This window comes from Ovis aries, chromosome 5, assembly GCF_016772045.2.
Source record: "Ovis aries strain OAR_USU_Benz2616 breed Rambouillet chromosome 5, ARS-UI_Ramb_v3.0, whole genome shotgun sequence".
NCBI classification, from domain to species: domain Eukaryota; kingdom Metazoa; phylum Chordata; class Mammalia; order Artiodactyla; family Bovidae; genus Ovis; species Ovis aries.
In genome coordinates, this window is record NC_056058.1 from 58194366 (window position 1) to 58222284 (window position 27919).

The 27919-nt window shown below is 41.8% G+C and overlaps 1 protein-coding gene across 3 annotated transcripts in view; it reads right to left on the reverse strand.

The window, feature by feature from the left end:
* Positions 1-27919, reverse strand: part of SH3TC2 (SH3 domain and tetratricopeptide repeats 2) — a 67642-nt gene that overhangs the window by 21289 nt on the left and 18434 nt on the right. For all 3 annotated transcript variants that reach the window (XM_004008952.6, XM_042250649.2, XM_060416550.1), the window contains 9 exons: positions 23691-23796; positions 21893-22036; positions 20187-20388; positions 19341-19414; positions 17308-17503; positions 9654-9787; positions 6804-6845; positions 4982-6679; positions 4692-4872 (listed from right to left, as the gene is read on the reverse strand). In XM_004008952.6, coding sequence (XP_004009001.5) covers positions 4692-4872; positions 4982-6679; positions 6804-6845; positions 9654-9787; positions 17308-17503; positions 19341-19414; positions 20187-20388; positions 21893-22036; positions 23691-23796 — 2777 coding nt within the window. The remainder of the gene's footprint in view (positions 1-4691; positions 4873-4981; positions 6680-6803; positions 6846-9653; positions 9788-17307; positions 17504-19340; positions 19415-20186; positions 20389-21892; positions 22037-23690; positions 23797-27919) is intronic.

Sequence of the window (27919 nt, forward strand, 5' to 3'; positions counted from 1 at the left end):
TCTTCCTTCCTGTGTGGATATCAGCCATGAGTCTGTGGTGAGGTGACCTCAGTACACCTGCCTTCCCAGACTTCCTCCTACCAACCCCTGCTGGGGTTTTCCAGATCCCTGCCCTGCCTGGATGAATGTTGGACCTCTGGCCAGAGCCCAGCCTCCACTAATTGGTCTCATCCAATTTCCATAATAAGAACTGCCACTCACCAGGGGCTGACCCTGGGCCAGGTGTTGGGATACAAATTTTCAGTACACATCCTTTCATTTAATCCTCAAGAAATCCCCAGCCATGAAAGTTCTTAGCTCATTTTGCAAATAAAGAAACCCAGGGGTCTTTTAAAAAACTTGTCCATGTTTGCATTCCTCATTTCAAAGCTTTATATGTAGCTTTCTGCTGTTTTGTCTTTAATAACGGCACTGACAGTAATTGTTACTTATGATTTATTGAGACCTTAGCACGCACTAGGGGCTTGACATGCATAATTTCATTTAATCACCACAACAGCACTAAGAGAACAGTATTATTATCATATCCATTTGCAAATGGGAAAAATAAGGCTTTGAAGGGTAAGCAATAAAGACCAGGTAATAAACTCTGTTTAAACAAGGATCTAACCCTGAGAATCAAATTCCACAGCTCCCCCACAGACCCTCAAACAGTGCTCAATTTCTGGCCCAGAAATCAACTGTGGAAAGGCTTTTGTTTCTTTTGCCACTTTAACAACTTCAAAATTTTGAAGGACATAAGCAAACTCAAACCTTGAACAGAGTGCCCCCAGTGGAAAAAGATGGATGGTGATGTACATCCTAGGCTTGTGATAAAAGAAGAACATGTCAGCAAGTGCAATTCTTTCCTTGTTTATGATTCCAAAAATGTTAGGGATTAGTCATATTAGCTATACTGAAAACCAAACATTGAAACATTTTTTTCAGTTCCATAGGAGTAAGATGCACAAGAATAAGAATAAAAGCCATGAAAAATGACTTCTAGGCATCTAGGGATTGTATTATATGCAAAGAATCATTACTTTGCTAAGGCGTATTGCATGCAAGGTATTTCTTTCTGAAAAATAACATGCACATCCTTTGTGTCTCTTAGCAACATTTATGTGATACTTGCAGTGAGTATGTGTATAATATCTACTTCCTGACCTAGACGATAAGCATTGTCAGCTCAGGGACTGGGCTGACATTTGTCAGCTTTTAAACTAGGGTCTGGGCCATAGCACATGTTCAGCAAGTATTAGTCGAATTGATCCAATAGAGCCATAAAGTTCTCAAGTAACCCACCTGGTTCAGCTCTACAGCTGAGGCTATAGAAAGTCTAAAGTCTATATTGTGTCACCTTGAGACAGAAGACAAGACCCCTAATGACCTTTCTCATTGAGAGACTGAAAGCCTTCATCAAACTAGATTCTGTAGTCATCACCATGAAAGTAAAGAAAGCAATTCTCAAAAGATATACTGAACAAAGGAACAGCAAAGTGTCTCAAGACAAAATTCTGAAGGCTGAGCCAAAGTTTTCATCATCTACTGCCCTGCCTTCCTACTCACCATCACTGAACACTAGAGAAAACCTTTCAAATAGGAGGAATGTAAGTAAGCAGAAAAGCAGTATGGGTAGTGAAAATCACTCACTCTTTCTTCCTCATAAGGTCATCCTGAGATTGCACGTTGGTTGGTAATCAGTGCATGCTCACTGAATGTCTTCTGTTACTATTATGACCACCATTTTCTATATGGATGCTGACTGTGCCAGTCCAGAGGCCCACTGTAAACCCCTGCACCCCCATCTAACCTCCACATCCCTCCCCGGGAAGTAGGCTATAGTCTTCTCTCTCCTTTAGTACCTATACCCAGAGAAACATCAAACCCGGTCTGTTAAATCTACAAAATGTTTTTCAAATGTGTCCTCCCCTTTCCATTGCTACAGTTAGACCCTTGGTCCCAAATGGTCTTCTCTTACCCTTCTCCAGTTTTCAAAATCTTTCTTATCCCTCAAGGGCATCTCTAAATGTTATCACCTTCATGAAGTGTTCCCTGACAGATCCAGCAACCCTTAGCTGAAAGTGTTGTTTCCTCTCCCTCCAAACCTGCCCCGGCAGATGCCTACCATCTCGCCCATGAACACTTCCTGCCTTTGCCTGATATGGCTTTGAGCTTTGTTAAGAATGGAAATTCCATGACGAGAATTTAGTCGAAAAAACCATTATCAAAACCCACCTAATAAATTCTTCCTAGAAGTCAGTGCCAGGAATAAATTTGCTCCAACAGATACATTTGTTTTGTTTTTTTTTATCAGACAATGAGAACCTCATATGGTTTCCCCCTTTTTACCTCAGCTACCAGGAAGCTTAGAGCTAAATTACAGTAACCACCTCCAGGTGCATGGAAACACTTGTTTATCGATTTCTGTTAGCTGGTCTTTGTTCTATTCTTTTTCACAAAGGCTTTGCAGGAGTAGTTGATTTATACATGCTAAATAAATATAGCATTATAGCATGTTCTTGACAAACTGAGCATCCTGAAAAGGGGTAAACATCTTATGCCCACACAAATATATATGTCTCTCTGTTCTACGCTAGACACCAGGTCTGCCCACTTGGAGTTTACAGTCACTACATCAAGACCCTCTGAAGCTACTGCAGAGTCTTTAAAAATCCCCAAAAGTTTAGGTTTCTGATCTAGAAGGCCCAAAACTTTAAGAATCTGCCTCCAAAACCCAAGACTCTGGAGGCAACAGGAATTCTTATACTAACACGGCCATTACCAGTGTCAGCATAGCATAGCTGGCTCATTCTAGACTTAACATTTTAGAACAAGAAGGCACCTTATTCAGTTTAACCTTATAAATGGGGCAACCAAGAGGAGAAATGACTTATTTAAGGACACGTTATAAGCTCATGGCAGGCTCAGGTTTCCTGACTCCTAATCCAGTATTGGTCTCTTCTCTCACTGCTCTGTGGCCTGTGACTTCCAGACACTCCTTGGAGCAACTCCAGCTACACACTTTCCCTTCTCTCTATATACTCCTCACACCTAAGAAATCCAGTGGTGCTTCATATTGCTTTAAGAAAGACCTCTGCACTCTGTTGACAGAATCCAGGGCTTTTTCTTTGGCTTTTCCCTTAGAATATCAGTGGTTTTTGACAGCTGGAGGCAGGAGGAAGGCTGTGAGCAAAGGATGGCAGCTGGGTAGGTGATTAATCACTGCACAGCAATTAATCTGAGATTGAAGTTGCACACAGGGAAGGGTGGCAATAAACCTGACACATATTTGCCACCCATACTCCTGTTCCTTAAAAGTCAACTTTCCCAAAGCCCATTCTCACTATGTGTTACCGTGAATATATGACTATCTCATCTCTAAGATTAATTTAAGCCTACCTTCTGGATCTGCTCCCAAACTATACAGATTCCTAAGGTGTTCTGAACAGAAACAAAGTGGGGCTGGGGCCAGGCTTCCTGGCCCCTCACAGGCTGCAATGATCTAAAACTCCATTCCTGGGACAAAAGACAATGGGATATTTAGAGGATACCTGATTCTTGTGAGAGAGGGAAGAGATGAGGGAGAGGGAGACAGAATGGGAGAAAGAAAGACAAAGAAAGATTTCATTATCTGATTATTAGGTGCCCAAGGTTACCACGTTGCCTAGAAAAGCAAAAATTATCATTTAAATAGCTTTTCCTCAATTACTTCTCTTTGCTCAACCCTAGCAATCATCTCTCCCCCATGTTAGAAGTCATTCATAATTATGAATAAATCCTACAATGCCAATCTATTGCAAAGTATATAATCAAATATAAACCATGCAGAGTTTAATGGAATCAATTAAAGGCTTGTTAGAGAGCAGAGTTGCAGGCCATGCCACTGGCAAATGAGGATCAGGCAGATCTGAAGAGACAGAAAGGAAAATCAGCAAGAGATGGCAGGATAGTTCACCTGAGAATAATTTAAATATCAAGAGTGAAAATTTAAAAAAGCCTTTGGGTAAAACAGTTATGTTTTGGGATATTTTTGAAAAATGAGCCTTTCTAAGAGAGTCCCAAAAAGTCAATCACAAAACACTTCTTTTGCTATGTTTAGTCTACGACTCAGTGCACCGTTGCAGTTATAACCTTAGCTTCTTAACTAAAAAGTGAAAATAAACTTAGTTTCATCATTTCTAGTTTCATTTTAAAGGTAAGTTACCATCAAAATTTTTTACTGTGCAATTTTACACCCCTGCTTTCTGTGCATTTATTTACTTTGTGTCTTTTCTCTAATACCAACTGTCCTCAGGTAATGAAGACCTCCTGAGAGTTCCATGGTCCTCAGTATAATAATTGCCACCTCTCTGAATTATGCACCCTCAGCCACATCCATTTGATGGATTGTTATAGAGACACACAGGTAATTACTTGTAACATAGCCAACATGATCGAGCCTTATCAGGCACTGTCCAAGTGTCCCGTGTGCACTAACTGGTGAGGAAGCAGAGGCATGGGCAAGTATAAAAACTGCCCAGAGTCACACAGCTAATAAGTGATGGGTGGCACTGAGTTTACAATGTGTGTTAGCTGCAAAGACAACATTCTTTTCCATGATACCATAAACACATCATATACATTTGGACCTAACTTTGTGAGGGAAAGTATACTGATTCTCCTGAAGGAAGGAAAGATGTTTCTAGGAGAGTCCTTGAGCCTGCACTCACCTGGATGTGTTTAGGTTCCGATAGAGCTGTCCAAGGGATTCCAGCAGCCTCCCCTCCATCTCCCGGTCTCTGAGTTGCTGAGCTAGTGTCAGCCAGTGCTCGTGGTAGGTGATGCATGCCTCGGGGTTGGGGGACACAGAGCTGTAGAAATGGCAGAGGGATTTGGTGACCTGAAGCTGACCTGAACATAAAGCAGGAACATGGATGAGATGACTGGAGATAGGACAAAGGAAAAAAATGTCCTCTAACACTTTTCTCTAAAGCATCTCAGCAGCAGAGGACATACTCACTCTTCAGGTGTTGATGCCTTAAGCCAAACAGCAATGCCATTTCATAACAAAAGCGGCCACTAGCCAGCTGGCGTCCATACACCTGGACCTGGGCCAACCAGAGAAGCACCTGTATTAATTCCATGTCTGTCTCCATGCTGGCCTGGAGTGTAGAATAGAGTTGCACAGATTGTAGAAGATAGTTCCTGGCTGGCTGCTGAGGCCAGGACTTAAGGGTCAGATGGCCAAGATTGGCCAAAGCCACTGCCTGGTTGCGCACATCCCCTACCTCCTGGGCTCTGTTCAAGGCCCGGAGATAGCTCTTGGCTGCCCTGTTCACCCTGCCTTCACCTTGAAGTGCAAGTCCCATGAGGTTATAGACCACTCCTTTGTGGATAACACTCTCTGTCTCCTTTAGGGAGTATAAGAATGGCTCAAGGATGTCCAAAGCCTTCTTTGGCTGGCTGGATAAGAGATAGGCCCATGCCAAGCAGAGGGAAGACTCAAAAGCTTCCTGCTCACTCAGCAGCTGGCCTAGCATCAAAGCTTGGCTCAGGTAATGGATGGCACCATCAGGAGATCTGTGTTGGAGGTACACTTTGGACAGGATGAGACACAGGACCCTCTGGGTGCTCCAGTCTGCCTGTTCCTCACAGGAAGTCAGTGCCTGCCTGAGTGCCGGGCAAGCCAGGGAAGAAACTTCACCCCAGCTTGGGGAGGAGATACCAACGAGCTTGGTGGTGTTCTGCAGGACCAGGTAGACCTGCCAAATTGGAAGGGCCATCCCTTGGACACTCGGAGTTCCACGCAGCCGGACAGAAGCCACTGCAAGGTGTGGCAGATATTTCTTGTCATAGAGAAAACTCAAGATGGTAGCTGCAGCATCTGAGGTGGGAGGGTGTCCAGAGAGGAGCTGCAGGCGCTCAGCGAAGGGCAGGACCTCATCATGCCGGCCAAGGCTTAGGAGCAATCGGATGGCCAGAAAGCAGGCCCTGGCCTCCAGTGGGCAGCTGCCTGACACGATGCCCTGTCTCAACACATAGGCCACCACATCCAGCTCGCTCTTGGTACTATACTCCCGGTCAGGCAGGCAGGCCAACAAGGTACCTGCCTTCTCCAGCAAGGATGAGCCTTTATGCCTCAGCCTCTGCCTCAGGTAGATGGCCGCCAAATTGATATACAGGGCAGCCACCAAGGATAGATCCTTAAATCCCCCATTGAGAATGTGGATGGCCTCCTCAAAGTACACCCTGGCCTGAGAGAGTTTGACCTTCCTGACACTTAGCCGACCCAGGAGGAAGCAGAGCCGGGCGTGGGCCCAGGTCATGTGGCTCCGCTTGGCCCACTTTCTCGAGGCCTCCAGGTAGGCCATGAGCTCGTCCTCCTCAGAGTAACTATAAAAGGAAGACGTGAGGAAAGAGAAGGAAAAATCATAGAGGCTCTTAAAGTGGTCAGCATATCCCTCATGATCCAGAAAAGCCAATATGGGGGCGAAGTTCTCAGCCTCCTCCTCCTCCTGACCAGTGTTCAGGTTCATGAGCAATTCTGGGTCATCGAGGTCATCAGGCTCCGGCAGATGATAGGTGTCTGAGGCAGCTGAAAGCAGCTCTTCCTCCAGACTGGAGTCCTCAGAGCTGCTGGACTGTCTGGAGCCCATGGCCTGATGCTCCTCCCAGGCTCCACCAGGCCGGGTCTCCTTGAAGCCTTCGGATTGGGACACTGTAAGGGACAGGCAGAATTGGGCAACACTAAGTACCTGCAACTATTGTGGCCAGCTCTTGGCAAGAGGACAAGATTCTGTCCCACAGGACTGGAGGTCTGGTTCAGCATGATCTCTACTCACCGCTCAGATCGTTTGGAAGACTTTGGATGGATTCAAACCCACCTGGATAGAGATGAAGGACAGACCTGAGTTAGGTCAGAATGGTCCAGTATGCCTATGCCTGCATGCGTTCCCTGGACCAGTGGCCCCTTGGACACTTTGTGTTTCAGACCAACTGCTGTCCCTAAGGTACAAGACAGCATCTCCCCTTCACCATCAGTGCTGTGGGGACCTAAAGACTATCTGGTTTAACCCACTCACCATACAGTTGAGAACTGAGGTAGAAATAAGAACAGAGTCAGAGAAGAAAAGACAGAAACAGGAGCTCCATGCCAAGAGGTGTGAGTATGCAGGGCAGGGGTGATGATGGAATCTTAAGGCCCAAATCTTTCAGTGAGTTTATGACAGAGCCATGAACCAAACTCCATGGGCAGCACACTCTTGGCATGTGGCATTGCCTCTCGTTTCCATGTGTACAGCCTTCCTTCTTCCTTCCTCTGTCATCTACCCATTCAACAGACAGATTCAGTGTGCATAATGTGCTTTGTAAATATGATAGGATGAGGTGACCAAATGTCAATAATTAAGAAAAGAAGGTAAAGAAGCATCTGAGGTTCCTAAGTCTTGTTCCCTGAAGTACTGTGGTGGGATGAGGTGGGAGAAAGCACAATCTCTAGTAGCTTTAGACATTTTGAATTTGTAGTACTTGTAGGAGCTCTAGCAGAGAATGAAATAGATCTGTGGCCAAGGAGAAAAGTGGAGACTTGCAAACATGGATTTGTGACTGACACTATGTCACAAAGAATGTCTCAAAGTCCCAGAAGAAGGATTTGGAAGGAAAAGCAAAGCAGGTGGAGGAGGAGTGGTTAGAGGAGATTTGTGAATGAGCTGGGAAAACATCAGCATTTTACTGGCAGCTGAGAGCCAATCCAGGAGACTGGAAAGGCACAGAGAAAAGAGGAATCATGGAGACCAGGGTGGTTTATGGTGCAGCCATCTAACAAAAGTGACATAAGTGAAACAAGATAAGTGAACAAAAATGAACACATTTCACCGTGTTCAAAAGTGAACAAAAATGAAATAAGATAAGGTGAAAACCAAAAAGATGACCTTGGGCTTGGCAGCAAAGAAGTTGACCCCCTTGGCCAAAGTAGCCACAGTAGAGCTTGTGGAGGTGAAGGCCAGGTTCGTGCTCCATAGAACAGGGGCTGCTAGAAAAAAGATTCTACCTCTTCCTGGCAAAGTAGCAATAGTCAGCCACCTGTGCCCCTACCCTGAGCTCTCCAGTGAACTTTGAGGGTAGCAGGCCCCTCACCAAATCAAGCCTCCACTTGCTATTCTCAGCAGAAGGTTTCTTCTGTGAATGTCATTGAAGGTACTTGATATCTGCAACCCCAAAAGGTCCTACAGCCAAACACAGCAGAGCTAGAGAGCTGGGCTCTGGGTTCCTGCACCTGTCCCTCACTGATGTTGTGGGACATGTACTTGTCCTACTGCAACCATTTCTCTTAGGCCAGGACCCCCAAGAACACAAATAATTAGGAATTACCAAAAGAAAAAATACTTCCTCTCAGAGAAAGAATGGAATTTACCAACAGGATGCCCCTTCTGTTGGTTGCCTTGGTGCCAGGGACAACCTGTGAAGCCATGAAGTGCAGCCTGGCACCCAGCAGAGATGCACCCTTGGTCTGTAGATAAGAGCTAATGGGCTGCCTGAGATCTGTCCCTGGATCTCCCTCAACCACTGGGTCAACAGTTGGCAGATACCCTGGATCCAAGTCTATAGCCACCCCTACCTCCAAAGCAGGCCCCTAATCCTTGGTTTTCAGACCTTGGCTCCTGACTACCAGGCTACATTCATAACTTCAGCTTCCTGGTTCAGCTTGGTGCAGCAGTGTGATCTGCCCGTAGTAAGAAAGTACTGCCTGGGCTGGTGCTGATACCTGGGCAAGGTGCTAATCACAAATGTTCCTGTGCCTGGAGAAAGTTTCTAACTCCCACTTCTGCTCCAGAGGCTAGCCTGTGAGTCCTTCTGCAGAATCTCTGGCCATACCCATGAAATATGTGCCATCTAATGTGGCCACAAAGGAGTAGACGCAGTATCTCCATCACTGAAGAGATAGGAGAAACAGGAATCCTTCCTCAAACCCTGTCATTGGATGAAGCACTTCTTGACACAGAGCAGGGGACCCCTCACAAAGTAAGGGAAAGGAGTGTCATTCATTCAGTCAGTCAGTCATTCAGACACCACTGAAACTGTGCTAGGTACTGAGGCTCCTCACTCACCCAAGACTGACATATCCAACAGTCCAAAGTCATTTTGTGTCAGGGACAATGTGGAGAAGTAGGAGTTGTCCTGACTAGAGGACAGGGGAGGGCAGTTCTTATCCTGGTTGAGGCGCTAATTCACTTGGGCCTCAGCTTCCTAATCTATAAAATGAGAGAAGTCATTTCTTAGGGTCTTTCCATCTATAATGTTCTATGGCCACACCTTTATTATTGTGGGGCCAGACCTACTTCAGCCCTAGGAGGAAGACCCTCAGCCACAACCCAGGAAGTTTTCTTCTCCAGTTTAGAATGGAAGGTTCAATATGGCCAGCCTCCCATTCTATAGCTGAACTGATTTCATTACATCTCATAGTTTTTAGGCACCAAGTCCCTGTGACTTTAGAATCATCTGAAATCCAAAGTGAAAATGCTGCTAATCAAATATGACCCAGGTCATCAACTGAACTGTGATCACAGCCCCACATACATGCATGTGATTAGACTTTAGAGATACTGTACTTTTTGGTTAGGAACAATTCCTTAATCTTGAGGAGTTTGGGCTTTCTCGGGGGGTGGGGAGGCAGTTGAGAAGCAAATACTCACTCAGCTGGTAGACAGATGTTATGTCAGTCTGAGCAAGTGTGCGGAGGAAGCTGACACACTCAGCTTTCCTGTCACTTCCCAGGAACCCCAGAGAGCATTTTTCCTCATCACTGAAAAAGGCGGAGTTCTTGCTCCTGTGTTGAGGCAAAAGACATGGACACAGATCAGTGCAAGGTTTCAGACACGACATCTTCTCTCTTTACCCTAGAATGCAGTGAAGGACACAGAGAAGCCATCAACCTACTCAGTCAGAGCTGAAATCAGACTCCTCATCTCACTGTTGTATAATGCTTTTATCTGTACATCAAAGAAGAGCTGGAGGCACCTCATCTGTGCAGAACCGACCTATGTGGCGGCTGAAGAAGTGGCACATGAAAACAACCCTCCAATTAAATCTCCATCTCTCAAGAAAAACAAAACCCCTTCCTTCAACCCCTACCCATTCTGTGAGACCACATGGTGACCATTTCTAGGGAAAGAAATAGGAACTGGCTGTCCTAAATGCAGGGGTTGGAAAAGGACCATTAAAAGATGTTTCTTTGACAGATTATTTCAAGAAAACACTCAGGACAGATGACACAATTTAGAGGAACAATGGAGAAAGCTTGACTATAGTCAGAAGAAACCCTTCACAGCTGATATTGACATCAGATTCCATGACACAGCACAACAGTGTTATGCACCATAAAGAGAAGGAAAGAAGGCTGAGGCATGGGAAGTGGGTAGAAGGAAGGCCAGGGGGCTAGAAGAAATGATTATAAATAACAGAGCTCTGTATATTCACTTTACCGTATAAACTAATTGTTAAAACCAATTTGTCAGCTAGATACCTGTCATAAAATCAAAGAACATGAAAACTAGAAGTGCCTTGGATAAGTATTCAGTCCAATATCCATCTAGACAACATTTAATATCTCTTTGTTCCCAATGTATTTTTAACTTCAGAATCCAGCTTTAAAACAAAAATAACTTGAAAGCCCAAGTGTTAATACCAGCTAATACTTTGTGGGGGCTGTTTATTATGAATCAGATACTCATTTAATGCATGCAGTTGCCCTATGATGCATATACTATTCTTATTCCCTTTTTACAGAGGAAGAGACTGAGGTACAGAAAAATAAAGTCTGTGGTTCAGTTCAGTTCAGTCTGTGGTTAGGTAACCATAAAGCAGGATATAAGAGGAGCTTCTTTACTTCAAGCATGATTAAGGGAAGAGCTGGGATGCAGTGCCATGGTCTGCCACTTACCCATTGTCTCCGTAGCTCAGATAAATGCAGTTTGAAAGTCAGCCACTTTAGTAGCTGTTTTCTAGTTGAGAAAACTAGCCACTAATGTGAACTGCTCAAGGTCACAACTCTGATTAGAGGCAGAACTGGCACTAAAGCTTGTCTTGACATCTGCAGCTCTTGACACAATACTTAAGTCAGTCAGTTCAGTCGCTCAGTTGTGTCCGACTCTTTGCAACCCCCTGGGCTGCAGTACACCAAGCCTCCCTGTCTTATGGAACCCCTATCTCTCTGGCTTGACCTCCAGATTCTCCCCAGTAGTTTAAGATATTCCATTCTTGAAAGAGCATGTGATTGAATTCTACATCTAAACTCATTTGAGATAAAAAGAATATGATCCCATTCCTGAATTTACTATTTCATTTACTCTTCATAACAATCCTATGATGTAAGTATTTTTGTTCATATTTGTAGATGAAGATTCAGAAAGGTTTAGTGACATGCTCAAAATTACACAGCTGGAAAGTGGTAAAGCTGAGACCGAAGCTGAGGTCTTCTGCCTCTGTGTCCATTGCCTATGGCTAATATGCTAATGCCCTGAGCCCCAGATATTTAGAGAGAGTCCAAGAAGCTTGACAAATTAATTAGGGCTTGCCGGCATGGAGATGGACTTAGAAGGAGTGTGGTAGGGCTTCTAGAAATACAAGAAGCTGAAGCACAGGGCTACTTGCCACCATATACATAGACAAAGCGTGGATAAAATCTGATAAACATTTTAATATAGTCTTTAAAGAGAGAAAGGGAAATTCCTAGGAACCAGAAACAAAAGGAAAAAGCAAAGCCAAATTGGTAAGTTAGAGTAGATGGTCCAGAGATGCTAGTGGTTCTCATCTGGGACATTGGCCCTCAGAGGTGGGGCTGACCTGCTAATACCACTTAGGGACAGAATGTGACTTTGGACCTGTGTGAAGCAGGGAAGCTGAATGGAGCTCCCAAAATAGCTTTGTGTTCCCTATGGCCTAAAATCTAGAAGTGCTGCGACTTCTATAAAAGGGGATTGGAAACTTCTCATAACCTGCCAAGAACACGCTTTCTGTCTGTCTGAGTGTCTGGAAAAAATAAAACACCTAGGCTTACACTATTACAAGGTGTGGGATATGAATTTACACTGCACAATGTAGGTACCCTATCAGAGAACCAGATCTGAACTACTGAGTTTCTAAGTTTCCAGGGACAGCAAAGGCAAAAAGTGCTCTGCTGGAATGCTTTCTGTAGTAAATGCTTCAGGCAAAGACCATCTTTTAAAATGTTGAAAGTTCATTCACATAACTGAAAATACAAACCACACAAGAAAATGAACTATTGAAGAGAGTCAGCAAATGCACAAATGGGTAGATCAACACTACAATTGAACTAACAGTAATCTGAAGATAATTTAAATAAGCATGGTTAAAATAATGAAATAAAAAGAATGAATAGAGGCTACAATGAAAATATGGGGCTATAAGAGCAGAAACAGCATATGTGAAAAATAGTAAAATACAAATTTTAGAAGTGAAAATAAAAGCATGGACATTTGGGACCATATGAGTAAAGTTAAACAACAGGTTTAGTCACAACAGAGAAGAAAATTGGTGAAACTGAAGAATATTCTGAGGAAATCATCCAGAATGTAGCCTAGCATGACAAAAGATGAAAAGTATAAAAGAACTGATTAAGCAAGACTGAGGATAGAATGACAAGTCCAACATACCTCTAACAGGAATTCCAGAAGAGAGACTAAAGAGAATGAGAGAGAGGCAATATTCAAAGGAAGAATGAGCATTTTCCAGAATTGAAGAAAGACATGAGTCTTCAAATTGAAGAAGCACACCAAGTCCTAAGCAAAATAAATAAAAATAATACAATTTAAACATGATTTCTATTTCATTAAGGTTATAAGTCTTTTTGGATTTTCTATTTCTCCTAATCATTCTTTCTGGGTTCAATTATCAATTAATTAACTATTCAACTCATGGAATAAAAGAGTTAAATATAAATGATAGGAACATAACTTTATAAAATAAAAGCAAAGTAGAAAAATTATAAAGGTAAATATGAAATTAATGAAATAGAAAACAAACAATAAAGATGGTCAGCAAAAGAAAAATTGGTTTCCTGAAAAGACTAATAAGATTGACAAAACTCTGCCAAAATGGATTTGAAATTTTATATTAATAATTAATTTTCACTCTACACTTTGAAGATATTATTCTACACCTATGTAAATGATCATGCAAGAGTATATTTTAAGTATCTTAAAGAGATGGAAAGCATTTACCAACTCACAGATCTCCACTGAAATATCTACCTAGAGGTGTACATGATGGAGAAGGAAGTGGACAACTTGCTATAAATAATAGGATATATCAAAGCTAGACATACTACGGTACAATTGCAAAACATCAATAACAAAACAAAACCTTAACAAAAACAGCGAGATAAAAGCTACCTACTGCAAAGAAATGGTTATGAAACAGCAAACTTCTCATCAACAAAAATAGATGCCACAAGAAATGGAATTATAAAGAAGACACAGATAAACAATAAGAATAAAAGAGGGGATTAACAAAGAAATTTTTTAACATTTAATACCATGAAATATTGGCTTTTCTCCTATTCTCTTAAATCTGGTTTTGAGTACATTAATCTTTCAATCTTGTTTATTTTTAAATGTAGGCATTTAAGTATATAAATTTCTTGTAAGTAACACTTTACAAAAATTAACTATATCTTTTACAACATGAATAAATCTTAAATTTATAATGTCAATTGTGGAAAAGGCCAGTTGTAGAAAAAACATTTATATAAAATTTTAATACACAAAACCATAGTATTTTCATTTATAAACAAATGTCAATTTTTTAAGTGTATCAGAATAAAGACTAGAAATTTCAAACAGTGTTGGCCTATAGGATGGAATCAGGATCAGAGAATGGAAGTATGAGGGGGTAAAAAGGCATCTTCAATTATATCTAAGGACTTTTTTTCACTTAAAACACACACAAACTCAAACATAAACACATTAAATGCTTTAAAAAGAAAAAAGAGGACAAATGTGGCCTTCTGTCACTCTTAAAAAGGTGATAGTCTTCAAAGTTACTTTTGTCAAATACAAAGACTGTCTATTCAGACAGACCTGCCCAAGGTTTAAGAATGGGTTTTCCAGCTACTGTTGCTGTGAAACGAGGTAGCTGATATTGAAACCTGAGCTATAAAAAGAGAAACCCACAAAAATTTGCTTCCATGGATAAGCAAGATCCCAGTCCCACGTGTCAGAGGCATGACCTAAATCTGACTCAGAAAACAGCTTCTGAGAAATTTCATTGTCAATACACAGCCAATTTGGTTAAATCAAAAAATATATGCATGTATGCATACACACATACATATGTTATAGAAACACTTCAGAGAATAAAAAACCATCAAACGGAGGGAAGCTGCGAGGAGAGGGCAGAGACTTTAGCAAATGCTGGGCCATCTTCAGAAACCCGACCCCAAACACAGACTAAGAGTGACACCCAGTGGCCTGATCACAGGGACAGCACAGCACACAGGGATGGCTTGTTCCTAGTCCATACCATGGCTGCTTTAGGCGGCAGGTTGTCTGTGGGGTTTTAATCCAATTGCTGTGTTTTGAGAGTGTCTGTAATCTAGAGGGTGCTTTGGGGGTGTGCAATGAACAAGTACCCCTCCCCTCTCCCTCTGCCACCCTTCTCTGTCTCCTGTCCACTCTCCCCTTCCTGCCCTACCAAATGTGCAATCTTTGGTGCATGGAGTCCCACAGGTGACCAGGTGGAGGCCAACAGGTGACTGTGCAAGTAAGGAGAAGGTGTCCTACCACCTCTGTGATACAGGGGATGATATTCTGCAGGATGAGTGTACCCTGTGCAACTAAGCCAGCTAAAATGTGATGATCAGATTAATTTAGTAGTACTGGGTTATTGTCACTTGAGGCATGGTATGAGGAGTTGTTAAGTCATGTCTGACTCTTGCAATCCCATGAACTGTAGCCTGCCAGGCTACTGGAGTGGATTGCTATTTCCTTCTCTGGGGGAGCTTCCCTCCCAACGCAGGCATCGAACCTATGTTTCCTGCATTGACAAGCGGATTCTTTACTGCTGAGCTGCCAGGGAAACCCATGGTATGAGGTACAGAAGTCCAATATAATTGATGAAATCTGACACCTACCCTCAATAGCCTATTTAATGGCCTCTCAAAGATTACCACCCACAACAGTAACAGCAATAATAACAGTTAATATATATTGATCATAATACACACACACACACACCCTCATACACACTATGCCAGACACCATTCTAAGGGATTTACATGTAGCTCATTTCAACTCAAGACAATCTTATGGGCAAATACTAACACTGTATGTATTTTGCAGATGAGAAAACTAAAGCTTAGAGAGACAAATTAACATACCTGAAGTCACCCACTGGTAAGCTAATGGAGACACAGGATGTGCTCCTGTGGCTATAAATGCCTATCAGGAAATCTGGCTCTGAAACTCTTTATTACTGAGCTATGCTACTTTCCAATGACCAGTGACCTCCTCATGGTGAATGACTTCTCAATGGTCAATCTCAAAGCCCTTTCACAGTGTTAAGCATCCCCCCATCTCCCACATGGCTAGTAGTTCCTCCTTCTCAGCTGTCTCCTTCACTACATTCTTTCTTTCTCTGCTCTGTAAATGGTTCTTCCCATTTACAGAGACTCTGTTCTTTTTATTCTTTCTCCCTTTCATCAGAGGCTCAGGACTCTGCTGTTGAAAGAGAACCCCAGATTTAACATCAGAAATCTGGGATGGGTTCAGCTATTTCACTCCTGGGATCCTCACCTACCCCTGCGGTAAATTGAGGGGATAGTTAGAGCAGCAGTTTTCACCCAATCTGTACACTAGCCCCTCTGCGGAGCTTTTAAAATCATAGCGACCCAGGCCCCACACAGACCAATGAGAATGAACTTCTAGGGGCAAGACACAAGGATCCATATTTGTAAAGCTCCCACAATCTCTGAAGTGTTGACTGAGCCTAGCAGTGTTCTCTCCTCTCCAGTCCCCTTGCTTCTTCCTAAATGTCCCTGAACTCAAACTTGTTATTGGTCCCTTGCCTCCAGGCTATCCCCTGACCATGCATAGCTCGCCCAAAGCCAGAGCTGGCTTCTTAGACAGAAGTCCCAGGCACATCATGTCACCCTTGCTCACATACATTCAGTGGCTCCTCATTCCCTGGCAGGTGAAGGACAGGTCCTTGGCATTGGCATTTCCTTTCACATCATGGCCCCCATGAACCTTTGCCACACTAGCGTCTACCTGGTGAGCGGCTCCTAACAACATGACTCACTCCTCAATATCTCCCTCACTGTCCTACCTGTGACCTCCTTTCCTATTTATGTCTGTTGAAATGTCTTATATCATGCAAAGCTGAACTCAAATGTTACCGTTTTGAGGAAAGTTCTCTTGACAGAGTTTACCTCCTTATAAACTCCTATTGTACTCCATACCTCTCCAGGAACTCAGTGAGTCATTCCTCTTATAGAGGTACCTGGGTTCCCACATGTTTGTGTAGGGAAAATTACCTTCTCTCCCCTCTCCCTACAAAGGAAAAAGCTTGTTCTTGGCTCTCTCTCCTTAGTGGCTCTTTCATTGAGGGAAGGAGTTCCAGTCTGAGTGTTCAGAGCCAAAGGCATTGCTTGGGCCATGTTTTCCCCACGTGGAGGGCCACAGTATCTCAAGTTTAGCTACCTACTCTGTGTTTCCTCTAGTACTTCCTGGACCCAGGCTTTTTACTATTTCCTATCCCAGTGCAGGATGCTCACCCAGAGAGACTTGGAGGTATTCTAGGACTCTATGACAGGGTGGCTGGAGCAGGCTTGTCACCTGCTGCTGACTGGTCACATGGTAGTTCTGTGCCTCAGAACCAAGCCTTTTGGATTTAAGGCAGGAAACAGTAAAAGAGGCACTCTGTCATCCTGGCCAACACTGACTTCCCACACTGAACTTGCAGCAGATAGACCTACGTGAGAGGGAACTCTCCATTTACTAAGCAATAGTCTACAGGTCCCTGTGCATGCACTCCCTTGATGGGGCCCCTTGGTTGGATGGGAAGGTCTAAGAGCAGGCCTTGAGTTTGGAGGGTTGTGCTTCTCTCCTTGCACAGAGGAAGGTCTCAGTGACCATCTGCTGAAATGAACTGACTTCTTCCCTCCCTTCCTATCACTCCTCATGTTGTCTAGGTTGTCAGAATGTGCTCTAATGGCTTTGTGTTACTACGAAGCCCTGAAGCTCATCTGCAACCTGCACAGAATGGGACAGGACCACTGGGGAAAGTGGCCCTGCTCCAGCACATCCCAGATGGTCTACCTGTCATACTTACATTGGGGAATAAGAATCAGGATCTATCATCCTGGTGGGGACAAAGCCCACTTCTCCTGAGAGCGCTGACTTCCCAATGAACCACTGAAGCCCAGGAATGACAAAGCCGATGATCTCAATGCTTTCTCCCTGGTGGAAATTCAGCTCGTCCTTTTCTTCCCTCTCATATTCCTTCCAGGCTTTACATTTTCCTCTGCCTGTGGGAAAACAACACACAGGTCAACCAAATAAGGCAGAAACAGCTGAGCCACTCACTAGCTTCCAATGTAATATGAAATGAAATGTTCCCAAGACTTCAGAACTTTTAAGGACCAGTGAAACTTCTCCCTCCTCTTCAAAAAAATAAAGAAAGAAATTGGCAGGAATGATCCAGGGTAACTGGCTTTTCATTTGGCCAATCTAGGAAATTCAAAAAATGAACTATCATCTACTTTCACCATTGTTTTATAAAAGAAACTTTAACAAATGTAGGAAATATCTCACAATGCTAGGTATTTCTTAAAACAGAATAAAGGCAGCTTGTGTAAAACTGGAAAGCTCACTATATTGTCCTACTTTGTCTTATTTGCCATTACCAAGCAAACACTTCATTATGGTTAGCACAGATCTACAGACCAGGGTGAGGACCACTGTAAGATCTCTCCACTTCTTTCTGGCTCCTTTGGCCATTATGACTGGCCAACTCCCTAGCTGTTGATTGTGTCTTCAAAATCAGAAGTTCCCACTGCTTTGGGGGTTAACAGTATCTACCATGAGTTAAACACTTACAATGTGACACAACTGTACTAACTGACTTATAGATGTCACTTGGTTTAGTTCCCATGACAAATCTGAAGTTGGTTTTACAGTAACCTCATTTGCTATTGAGGAAGTTGTAGCATAGTGAGGGCACATCACAAATAGGCTGAGGTCACACTGGTTTTAAGTTGTAGGGATAGAATCTGAACCCAGAACATACTTCACAGCCCCATGTTCCTAACTACAAGACCATACTGCCTCAGACAGATAAAAATCTTGTTTATGGTTGATTATTTATTAGATATACTGTCTGGATCTGATAATTCCCTCTGTATATTTTTAAGTGTTATTTGAGCTCAGAACTTTAAAAATTGCACTTTGTGCTAGGTGTGGTAAGGCAGCTCCAAGGATGAAGATGAAAACATTAAATTTTATTATCTAGTAGATATAAATATACTTACAGATATATGTGTATGTGTTTATATATATATATGTGTGTGTATATTTATGTGTGTATATGTATATATAAGTATGTGCATCACATGCACGCTCAGTCAAGTCCAACTCTTTGTGACCCTATGGACTTAGCCTGCCAGGCTCCTCTATCCATGGGATTCTCCAGGCAAGAATACTAGAGTGGGCTGCCATTTCTTTCTCCAGGAATCTTCCCAACCCAGGGATCGAACCCATGTCTCTTGTGTCTCCTGCATTGGCAGGTAGATTATTTATCACTGAGCCACCTGAGAAGCCCATATATACTCACACATACATAGAGAGATTAACTAAAATGTATGCATATATTTATGCACATATATGTATGCATGTATTTCATTATTCAACAAGTATTTACTGAGCACCCACTATGTGCCAAGCATTCTTAATCTTCCTAAGCACAATATTCTAAAGGAGATTAGAAAACATTTTGACTAGAGATTGAAAGCAGGCAGCCTGGAGGCCACATCTGGCCTACATGGGGCTTCTTCTTCACCCACATATCTTTAAAACCCTACGGTCCCCACCATTTCCTAACATCATCTTCTATTCAGGCTCTCCATGCATCTGTGTGTTCTGCCTGCCCTTGGAGCCATTTATATCTACAGTATAGCCCTGATTTGAGACCTCTCACTTCACAGGCAAGGGAACCCATGTCTATGGATGGTATAACTGGCTTCCCCAAATGGAGTCAACAACAGAGATGAGACAGGAATTCACATCAACTGACTCCAAATCTGTGGATAAAGTAGGAGGCAGAGCAATATTATCTCCCTACTAATACTGTCTTCAACTCAGCCATACCGATCTGATAGGAGCCTGCCCAATCCCTCTTCCTGGAAAGGCCACAGTTTCCTGGATAATTCTTTAGGAACCATCTGCCAATGGAAACACAGGGTTTGCAAACATGGATTTCAAAAAATTTTAAAAGTGAACAGAATAATTCATTAAAATAACAATGATGGTAATAATGATAAGTATTATTATCATTTAGATTACTCTAATTTTAATAGTGGCAAACATTCATTGAGAACTTACTTTTTATCAAGCATTATGAAAAAGAGGGAAGCTTAACAGGCCTGAGGTATTTTCTAGCCCAGCAATTAGTTTGCCAGTTAAATAACTAACAAAGGATCCCACTCCATTCTACTGTCAGACTCTCTGATACACAGGGCCCATGGCCTGGAATCATGTTTATTGTCACTCTGATGGAATTTATACTACCTCCCAGTAAGGATTCTCAGACTTTAGTGTGAAAAACATCCCCTGATATTTAAAGGGAGCTTACATAAATTGAAGATTTTTGGATCCAACCCCAAGAGAGACTGAGAAAGACCAGGGATATAAACTTGTAGTAAAATCTCCAAGTGACTCTGGTACAAATGGTCCCCAGTCCCCACAAACACTGCACTGGAGACCAGGCAGTGTATTTCTTCTTTAATGCAATGTCCATTTGAAATTTTGGGTTTTCTCCATTTCATCTAATTGTACAAATCTTGACTGTTGAAAAAAACAAAAAAGATAAAAAGCATCCAGGTTTGTCCCCTCGCTGGCACCATGGATGTCCATATCTACAAATGTACCTACTCTGTTCTGTGCAGACTTCAGTGTACTCTGGGACCCTCTCCCAGGATTTGAGTGGCTACTCACTGGTGGAAAGGGAGAAGCAGGGGTTCCAAGGCTGACACTGGCACCAGGCCCCGCTGACCCGTCACCAAGGACACACCTTCCCACTCAGACTCGCCTTCAGCCATCTTCACCGAGATTAACTCATTCTTGCAAAGTGTCAAATACTCCCCTTCCTTCTCAGCTGGCTGAGCCACAGAGCACATGGCTCTGCAGAAGAAGTGACCTGTAGATAATGAGAAAAGCTCTTTCCAAGGAGTACTAGGAAGTGAAAAGGGAGTATCCACTATGTATAGTTCCATCAGAGCCCAAATACTTTTCTTTCTGAAAATAAAGTACACAGTCCAGGGAGAGGTGCTACAGGAGGTCTTTGGGACCCCAGGAAACTGGTACCAGGTCCAAAAAAAAAAAAAAACTTAGAGGGAATTCACTTAAAATAGGCGCCAAAAATTCCAAAATAATTCTCAAGAATGAGGTTTAATTGGGACTTCACCTTGAGAAAAGATGAAACAAAGTTAGTGAAAATATATTTAAGAGAACTTCAGTTATAATTGCAACCTCATGCTTAATCTTAAGATCAAAAAAGAATAAATTAAGTTGATTTGGGTGAACATAATTTCTCCAACTAAATTTCATAGTTGTACAGTATGAAAGTTTTTCTTTCATGTATGATTCATGTGATACAATCAGAAAGAGAATTATTCTGCAAAATATTCTACAGAAATCTGGCTCTTTCACTGTGTCTATTGAAAGGGTATTGCTGAACCACGAAAGATACCAGAATTCTTGGCCTCCGGAGGAGAAGAATTCAATCTGGGGCCAGAGATGAGGCTTGATCGCTCAGAGCTTTTGTGTAATAACGTTTTATAAAGTATAAAAAAGGAAGCTTCTGACATAGACATCAGAAGAGGGCAGAAAGAGTGCCCCCCTGTCACTAATCTTACAGGATTAGTCAGAAGGTTTTTGGGAAGGAGAAACTGTCCTTAAGCAGGATACATTGTTGTTGTATAATCCTTAGTACAGAGTTTAAACTGAGTTGTGTAACTGACCAAGACTAAGGAATGCAGACAAAAAAGCTTGTCCTTTCCTCCTCCTTGAGAATTCCAGACCTCTATCTCCACTTCGAGAGCCCCAGACCTCTATCTCCTCCTTGGGGACTCTGGACTTCTTATCAATTTGCCTAGGAATTGACTCTCTCACTATGATATCATCACTTGTTAACCAGCTGGTTGCAGCCTGGATCAATCCTTCCTTGTAAACAGACTGGTGGATGTTCCAAGAAGTTTTCCAATATCATTTTCTTCAATCTCATGAAATCATGCAAGTTTTGTAAGATCTGCAATTTTATTTTACAATCAAATTATATCACATGCTTGGAATAGTGGTTCTTAATCTTGGGTGCACGTTAGAATAATCTGCAACTTTTGAAAAATATCAAAGCCTGACCCCCATCTCTGGAGATAAACTGACCCCAGTGGAGCCCTGATATGGACATCTTCTTAAAAATTCTCAAGTGGTTCCAACATCAGACAATCAGTGACACTGGCCAACACAGCTGTTCATATATTGATGTTAAACTGAGATGCTTGAAATAATACTATAACAGGTGGGTCCATTTGTGAATATTTTCATGTTTGAATGGTTTTTGTCTCCCTCTGTATCCTATTGCAAGGACTCTGATAACAAATATCCAGATAAGACCCTCATTCCCACCCCTACACCATACTCACCTTCCTGGATCAGGAGTCCCAGGTATATACTTTCCAGGTGTTTATCATCTATTGACACGTGGATCTCTGTATCCTCAACCAGTCGGCAGTTGAGCCAGTACTTGTGGTCAAAAAGGAGATGCTCCAGACATGTAGATACATAGCCTAAGTCAAGCCGAACAGGATTCCTCAACAAGATTCCTGCCATTAGCTGAGCATTAGGGTGAGCAATTTCCCACCTGAATTTCTCCCCCAGACTTTCATCCCTAACCTGACTACATTTAACTGGAATTAGAAGAGCACAGAGAGGTAGCTAGAAATTTTCTAAAACTAATTAGTTCTTCTCAGCATCTGTTGGGAAGTACAAATCATTTTTAAATCATATTTATTTTCAACATATTATGAGTCTCCATAAAAGCAGAATGAGATTATCAAACCAAACTATCTTTCTATAATATACCCATAGAGGAATCTCCAAGATTACAATGTTGACTCTGGGGGTTCCTGGTTCCCCCTTAAAGTTCTCCTGACCAAATCCAAATTCTTATATCCCTGATGATGCAGTAGCCAGGGAGATTCTCTATGATCCATAAGTGAGTCAGGATTTACTTTAACATTCCTCTGACCTTCCCCTTACCTCATGCCCAGTAAGATCTCACTTGTTAAAACCAGACTAAAAACTATGCAAATTTCAAAACTGTAATGATAATGGATAGTATTTGAAACATTCCTACAAATTTAAATGATTTGTATTAAAATTTTGATTCTTCTCTAGACTTCCTTATTTTCTTAAGATGCAAAACCTGTCTTTTTCCATTCTGACTCTCCATTGTACTGATTTAGGCCCTGTGTATCTTCTGTAACAGTGCCTATCATACTTTAATGTGCACAAAAAATCACCTGGGACATTATTAAAATAGAGGTGAGGGTTCAGTAGGTTTAGGGTGGGGCCTGTTGTTGTTGTTCATTTGCTAAGGATTCGATTTTTCTAACAAGCCCCACTTGATGCTGATGTTGCTGGTCCATGGAGCGTACTTTGAATAATAAGGATCTCTAATGGTCACAGAAGGAAATGGGTGGAATGGAGAGCAGAAAATCACCCTGACTACAAGAGAAGAATTTATGGCTTCTAGTGAAGAGCCATCTTGACCCTCCTCCCCTACATGAAATCACTTCCTGCGGTTTGCATGGAGTCCCACATTGTCTAAGAGATGTAAAACATGCGCATCAATTCAAGAGGCCTCCTCTTGCTTTGCTTGGTTTCGCTTTGCAATTGTAACTTTCCTGTCATGAGTTACTCTCCATGGAAATGGTAGGTTAACTATTTCCCACCACACTGGTACTGGTGCTGTGCCCCAATATTCTTCTTTACCTTCTAGAAAACCCTGCATCCTGAGGCCCCTTTAGCAGACAATTTCCCCATATCTTTCTTTGACTCTTCCAAAAACATGGAACATGGATCTGGAACTATTTTGAACAGCTATTTAGATCCTACCTAACGCTGATTTCTTTTTCTTTTTAACCATAAATTTTGAATTTATCTCTACTTTGAATTTTGTAGATGAACAATAACTATTGGGCAGTTTTAACTTATCATCTAATAATCTCTCCTTGAAACAAAGAAGTGCTGCATGTGACATTTCAGTGCAGTATCTGCTTTAGATTTAGTTCCAGGAACTTTGTGATATTTCGATTAGAGCATCCAATTAGGCACTATCTCTTTTAATTATCAGAGCCACACCAATTCCTTAATGTCAAGCTCTACAAAATGGCTGATCTGAGACACAGGTGCTCCTTCACCTGCCTGCTCATATCATACCTAAATTCAGGTAGGTGGAGAACTTCCAGATTTCCTCCATAGTCTTAAAGGTGATGAGGAACTGGGCTTTCTGGGACTGGATACCCACCAACCTGGCTGAGAGGTCCTGAGTAAAGAGAACAGTGAGTCAGTCTGGGATGACAGAAGTGTTCTGTGAACAAGTTCACATATGACAACGTGCTGCGTATGAACTTCTTCTTTTGAGATATAATTGACATACAACACTGTATTAATTTTTAGTGTGCAATATAATGATTTAACATATGTATATATTGTGAAATGATAACCACAGTAAGTTTAGTTAACATCCACCACCTCATATAATTACAGATTCATTTTTTCTTGAGATGAGAACTTTAAAGATCTATTCTCTCAGTAACTTTCAAATATTCTATATAGTATTGTTAACTGCTACATGCCCAGCACTTATTTATCTTATAACTGGAAGCTTATACCTTTTAACCACTTTCACCAATTCTGATGTAGATATTTTACATCACTAGAAAAACAAAAAGGAAATAACCTAAATGTTCATCAATAGGAGACTGGTTAAGATAAATTATGATTCATCCATTCAATGGATACATTATATATTATAAAATTATAATATTATATATCCATAAAAAAGTTCTTTGTGAATTGATACAGGCTCCAAATGTACCCTCTGAATGAAACAACAGCAGCAACAAAAGGAAGCCAAAGCGTAGAACGGTGCACAGAAAATGTTATCTTTTGTGTTTAAAAAAAAATGTATGTGTTAGAGGCTGAAGAATGCATCACAGCAGGCACTTTGGAAGTAAATTCAATAGTGAATCTCTGTTTAATAATTATTTTTATGAAACCAGCAAACAGAAAAACTAAAACATACAAAAATAAAAAGTATCCATAATCCCTCCTCCTAGAGATCATCAATGTTAACAACTTTGTCTATGAACTTTGAACTTTTTATCCCAAATGTGAGTTTCTACATAACTATTTCTATATGAATAGAATCACATTACTAAGTTGTTTTGTAATAGTTTATCACTAAACAATGTTTTATGAACCATTTCCCAAGTCATTAAATAATCTACATTATTTTTAATTGTTATATATGCCATTGTCACATTAAGATAATTAATTCTTAAAGATTTATTAGGATTAGACATTTGAGTTGTTTTAATTTTTTAACATTCTAAACAATCCTGTGATAAACATCCCAATCTAAATCTTTGCATGCATCCTTGATTGTTCTGACACAGGTAATTCCAAGAAGCTCTATACAGTCAACAAAAACAAGACCAGGAGCTGACTGTGGCTCAGATCATGAACTCCTTATTGCCAAATTCAGACTTAAATTGAAGAAAGTAGGGAAAACCACTAGATCATTCAGGTATGACCTAAATCAAATCCCTTATGATTATACAGTGGAAGTGAGAAATAGATTTAAGGGACTAGATCTGATAGATAGAGTGCCTGATGAACTATTGATGGAGGTTCGAGACACTGTACAGGAGACAGGGATCAAGACCACCCCCATGGAAAAGAAATGCAAAAAGGCAAAATGGCTGTCTGAGAAGGCCTTACAAATAGCTGTGAAAAGAAGAGAAATGAAAAGCAAAGGAGAAAAGGAAAGATATAAGCATCTAAATGCAGAGTTCCAAAGAATAGCAAGAAGAGATAAGAAAGCCTTCTTCAGCGATCAATGCAAAGAAATAGAGGAAAACAACGGAATAGGAAAGACTAGAGATCTCTTCAAGAAAATTAGAGGTACCAAGGGAACATTTCATGCAAAGATGGGCTCGATAAAGGACAGAAATGGTATGGACCTAACAGAAGCAGAAGATATTAAGAAGAGGTGGCAAGAATACACAGAACAACTGTACAAAAAAGATCTTCACAACTCAGATAATCATGATGGTGTGATCACTCACCTAGAGCCAGACATCCTGGAATGTGAAGTTAGTGGGCCATCAGTACGAACAAAGCTAGCGGAGGTGATGGAATTCCAGTTGAGCTATTTCAAATCCTGAAAGATGACGCTATGAAAGTGCCACACTCAATATGCCATCAAATTTGGAAAACTCAGCAGTGGCCACAGGCCTGGAAAAGGTCAGTTTTCATTCCAATCCCAAAGAAAGGCAATGCCAAAGCAGGTTCAAACTACCACACAATTGCACTCATCTTACATGCTAGTAAAGTAATGCTCAAAATTCTCCAAGCCAGGCTTCAGCAATACGTGAACCGTGAACTCCCTGATGTTCAAGCTGGTTTTAGAAAAGGCAGAGGAACCAGAGATCAAATTGCCAACATCCGCTGGATCATGGAAAAAGCAAGAGAGTTCCAGAAAAACATTTATTTCTGTTTTATTGACTATGCCAAAGCCTTTGACTGTGTGGATCACAATAAGCTGTGGACAATTCTGAAAGAGATGGGAATACCAGACCACCTGACCTGCCTCTTGAGAAACCTGTTGCAGGTCAGGAAGCAACAGTTAGAACTGGACATGGAACAACAGGCTGGTTCCAAATAGGAAAAGGAATATGTCAAGGCTGTATATTGTCACCCACCCTGCTTATTTAACTTATATGCAGAGTACATCATGAGAAATGCTGGGCTGGAAGAAGCACAAGCTGGAATCAAGATTGCCAGGAGAAATATCAATAACCTCAGATATGCAGATGACACCACCCTTATGGCAGAAAGTGAAGAGGAACTAAAAAGCCTCTTGATGAAAGTGAAAGAGGAGAGTGAAAAAGTTGGCTTCAAGCTCAACATTCAGAAAACGAAGATCATGGCATCCGGTCCCATCACTTCATGGGAAATAGATGGGGAAACAGTGGAAACAGTGTCAGACTACTTTTGGTGGGCTCCAAAATCACTGTTGGTGGTGACTGCAGCCATGAAATTAAAAGACGCTTACTCTTTGGAAGAAAAGTTATGACCAACCTAGATAGCATATTCAACAGCAGAGACATTACTTTGCCAACAAAGGTCCATCTAGTCAAGGCTATGGTTTTTCCTGTAGTCATGTATGGATGTGAGAGTTGGACTGGGAAGAAAGCTGAGCACCGAAGAATTGATGCTTTTGAACTGTGGTGTTGGAGAAGACTCTTGAGAGTCCCTTGGACTGCATGGAGATCCAACCAGTCCATTCTAAAGGAGATCAGCCCTGGAATTTCTTTGGAAGGAATGATGCTAAAGCTGAAACTCCAGTACTTTGGCCACCTCATGCGAAGAGTTGACTCATTGGAAAAGACTCTGATGCTGGGAGGGATTGGGAGCAGGAGGAGAAGGGGACAACAGAGGATGAGATGGCTGGATGGCATCACTGACTCGATGGACATGAATCTGAGTGAACTCCAGGAGTTGGTAATGGACAGGGAGGCCTGGAGTGCTGCAGTCCACGGGGTCGCAAAGAGTCAGACACGACTGAGCGACTGAACTGAACTGAATTCCAAGAAGTGTAATTGGGAATACACGTTTTCAATCCTAAAATACAGGAGCCAAGCTACCCTCCAAAAGGCTATACAATTTACACACAAGCAGAGCAAGAAGAGACCTGCAACACTTACCCCCTCTTTTTAAAATACCTGAATAAAAAGGTCTGAATCACTGCCCAGACTTGGTTTTCCCCTAAAACATTTCCTTTCTGTTTGTCCAAGCTTCTGGACTTGACTATAACAAATTATGATAGAAAGTCCCTCTCCCTCCAGGCCAGGTCCTACCATCAAAGATCAACCCCTGAAATCCTATCCTGAGAGGTTGATTTCATCAACCCCTGAAATCCAACCTTGGAGAAAGAAGAGGACAGAAGGATCAAAGAAAAAGCCCCTACGTCAGCGAAGTCAACTCTGAGATTCTCCCATCCCAGGCCCCAAGAGGCCTCAGGTCCTTGGGAGATGTGGATCCTGGTAGTCAGGGAAGAGGTAAAAATTGGTTTACAACAAATTTACTACACACCAGGCACTTCAGCAACAGTTTGATGAGCAATGCTTCATTTAACTTTCATAATAGCACTATGAAAAGAGGAGTTAACCCATTCCAAATACACTTTTATCACATTTAACCATTTCTGAAATAAAAGAAGAGGAAGCATGACATCATAAATAATTGTCATCACTTATTTTCCTTCTCAAAATAATAAATTTATAATCAAATGGCATTTCAGATTTAATAGGAAATGGTATTATCCCTGTTTTATACGCAAGGATGCCAGAGCACAGACAGGGGAAGTCAAAGGGGACATC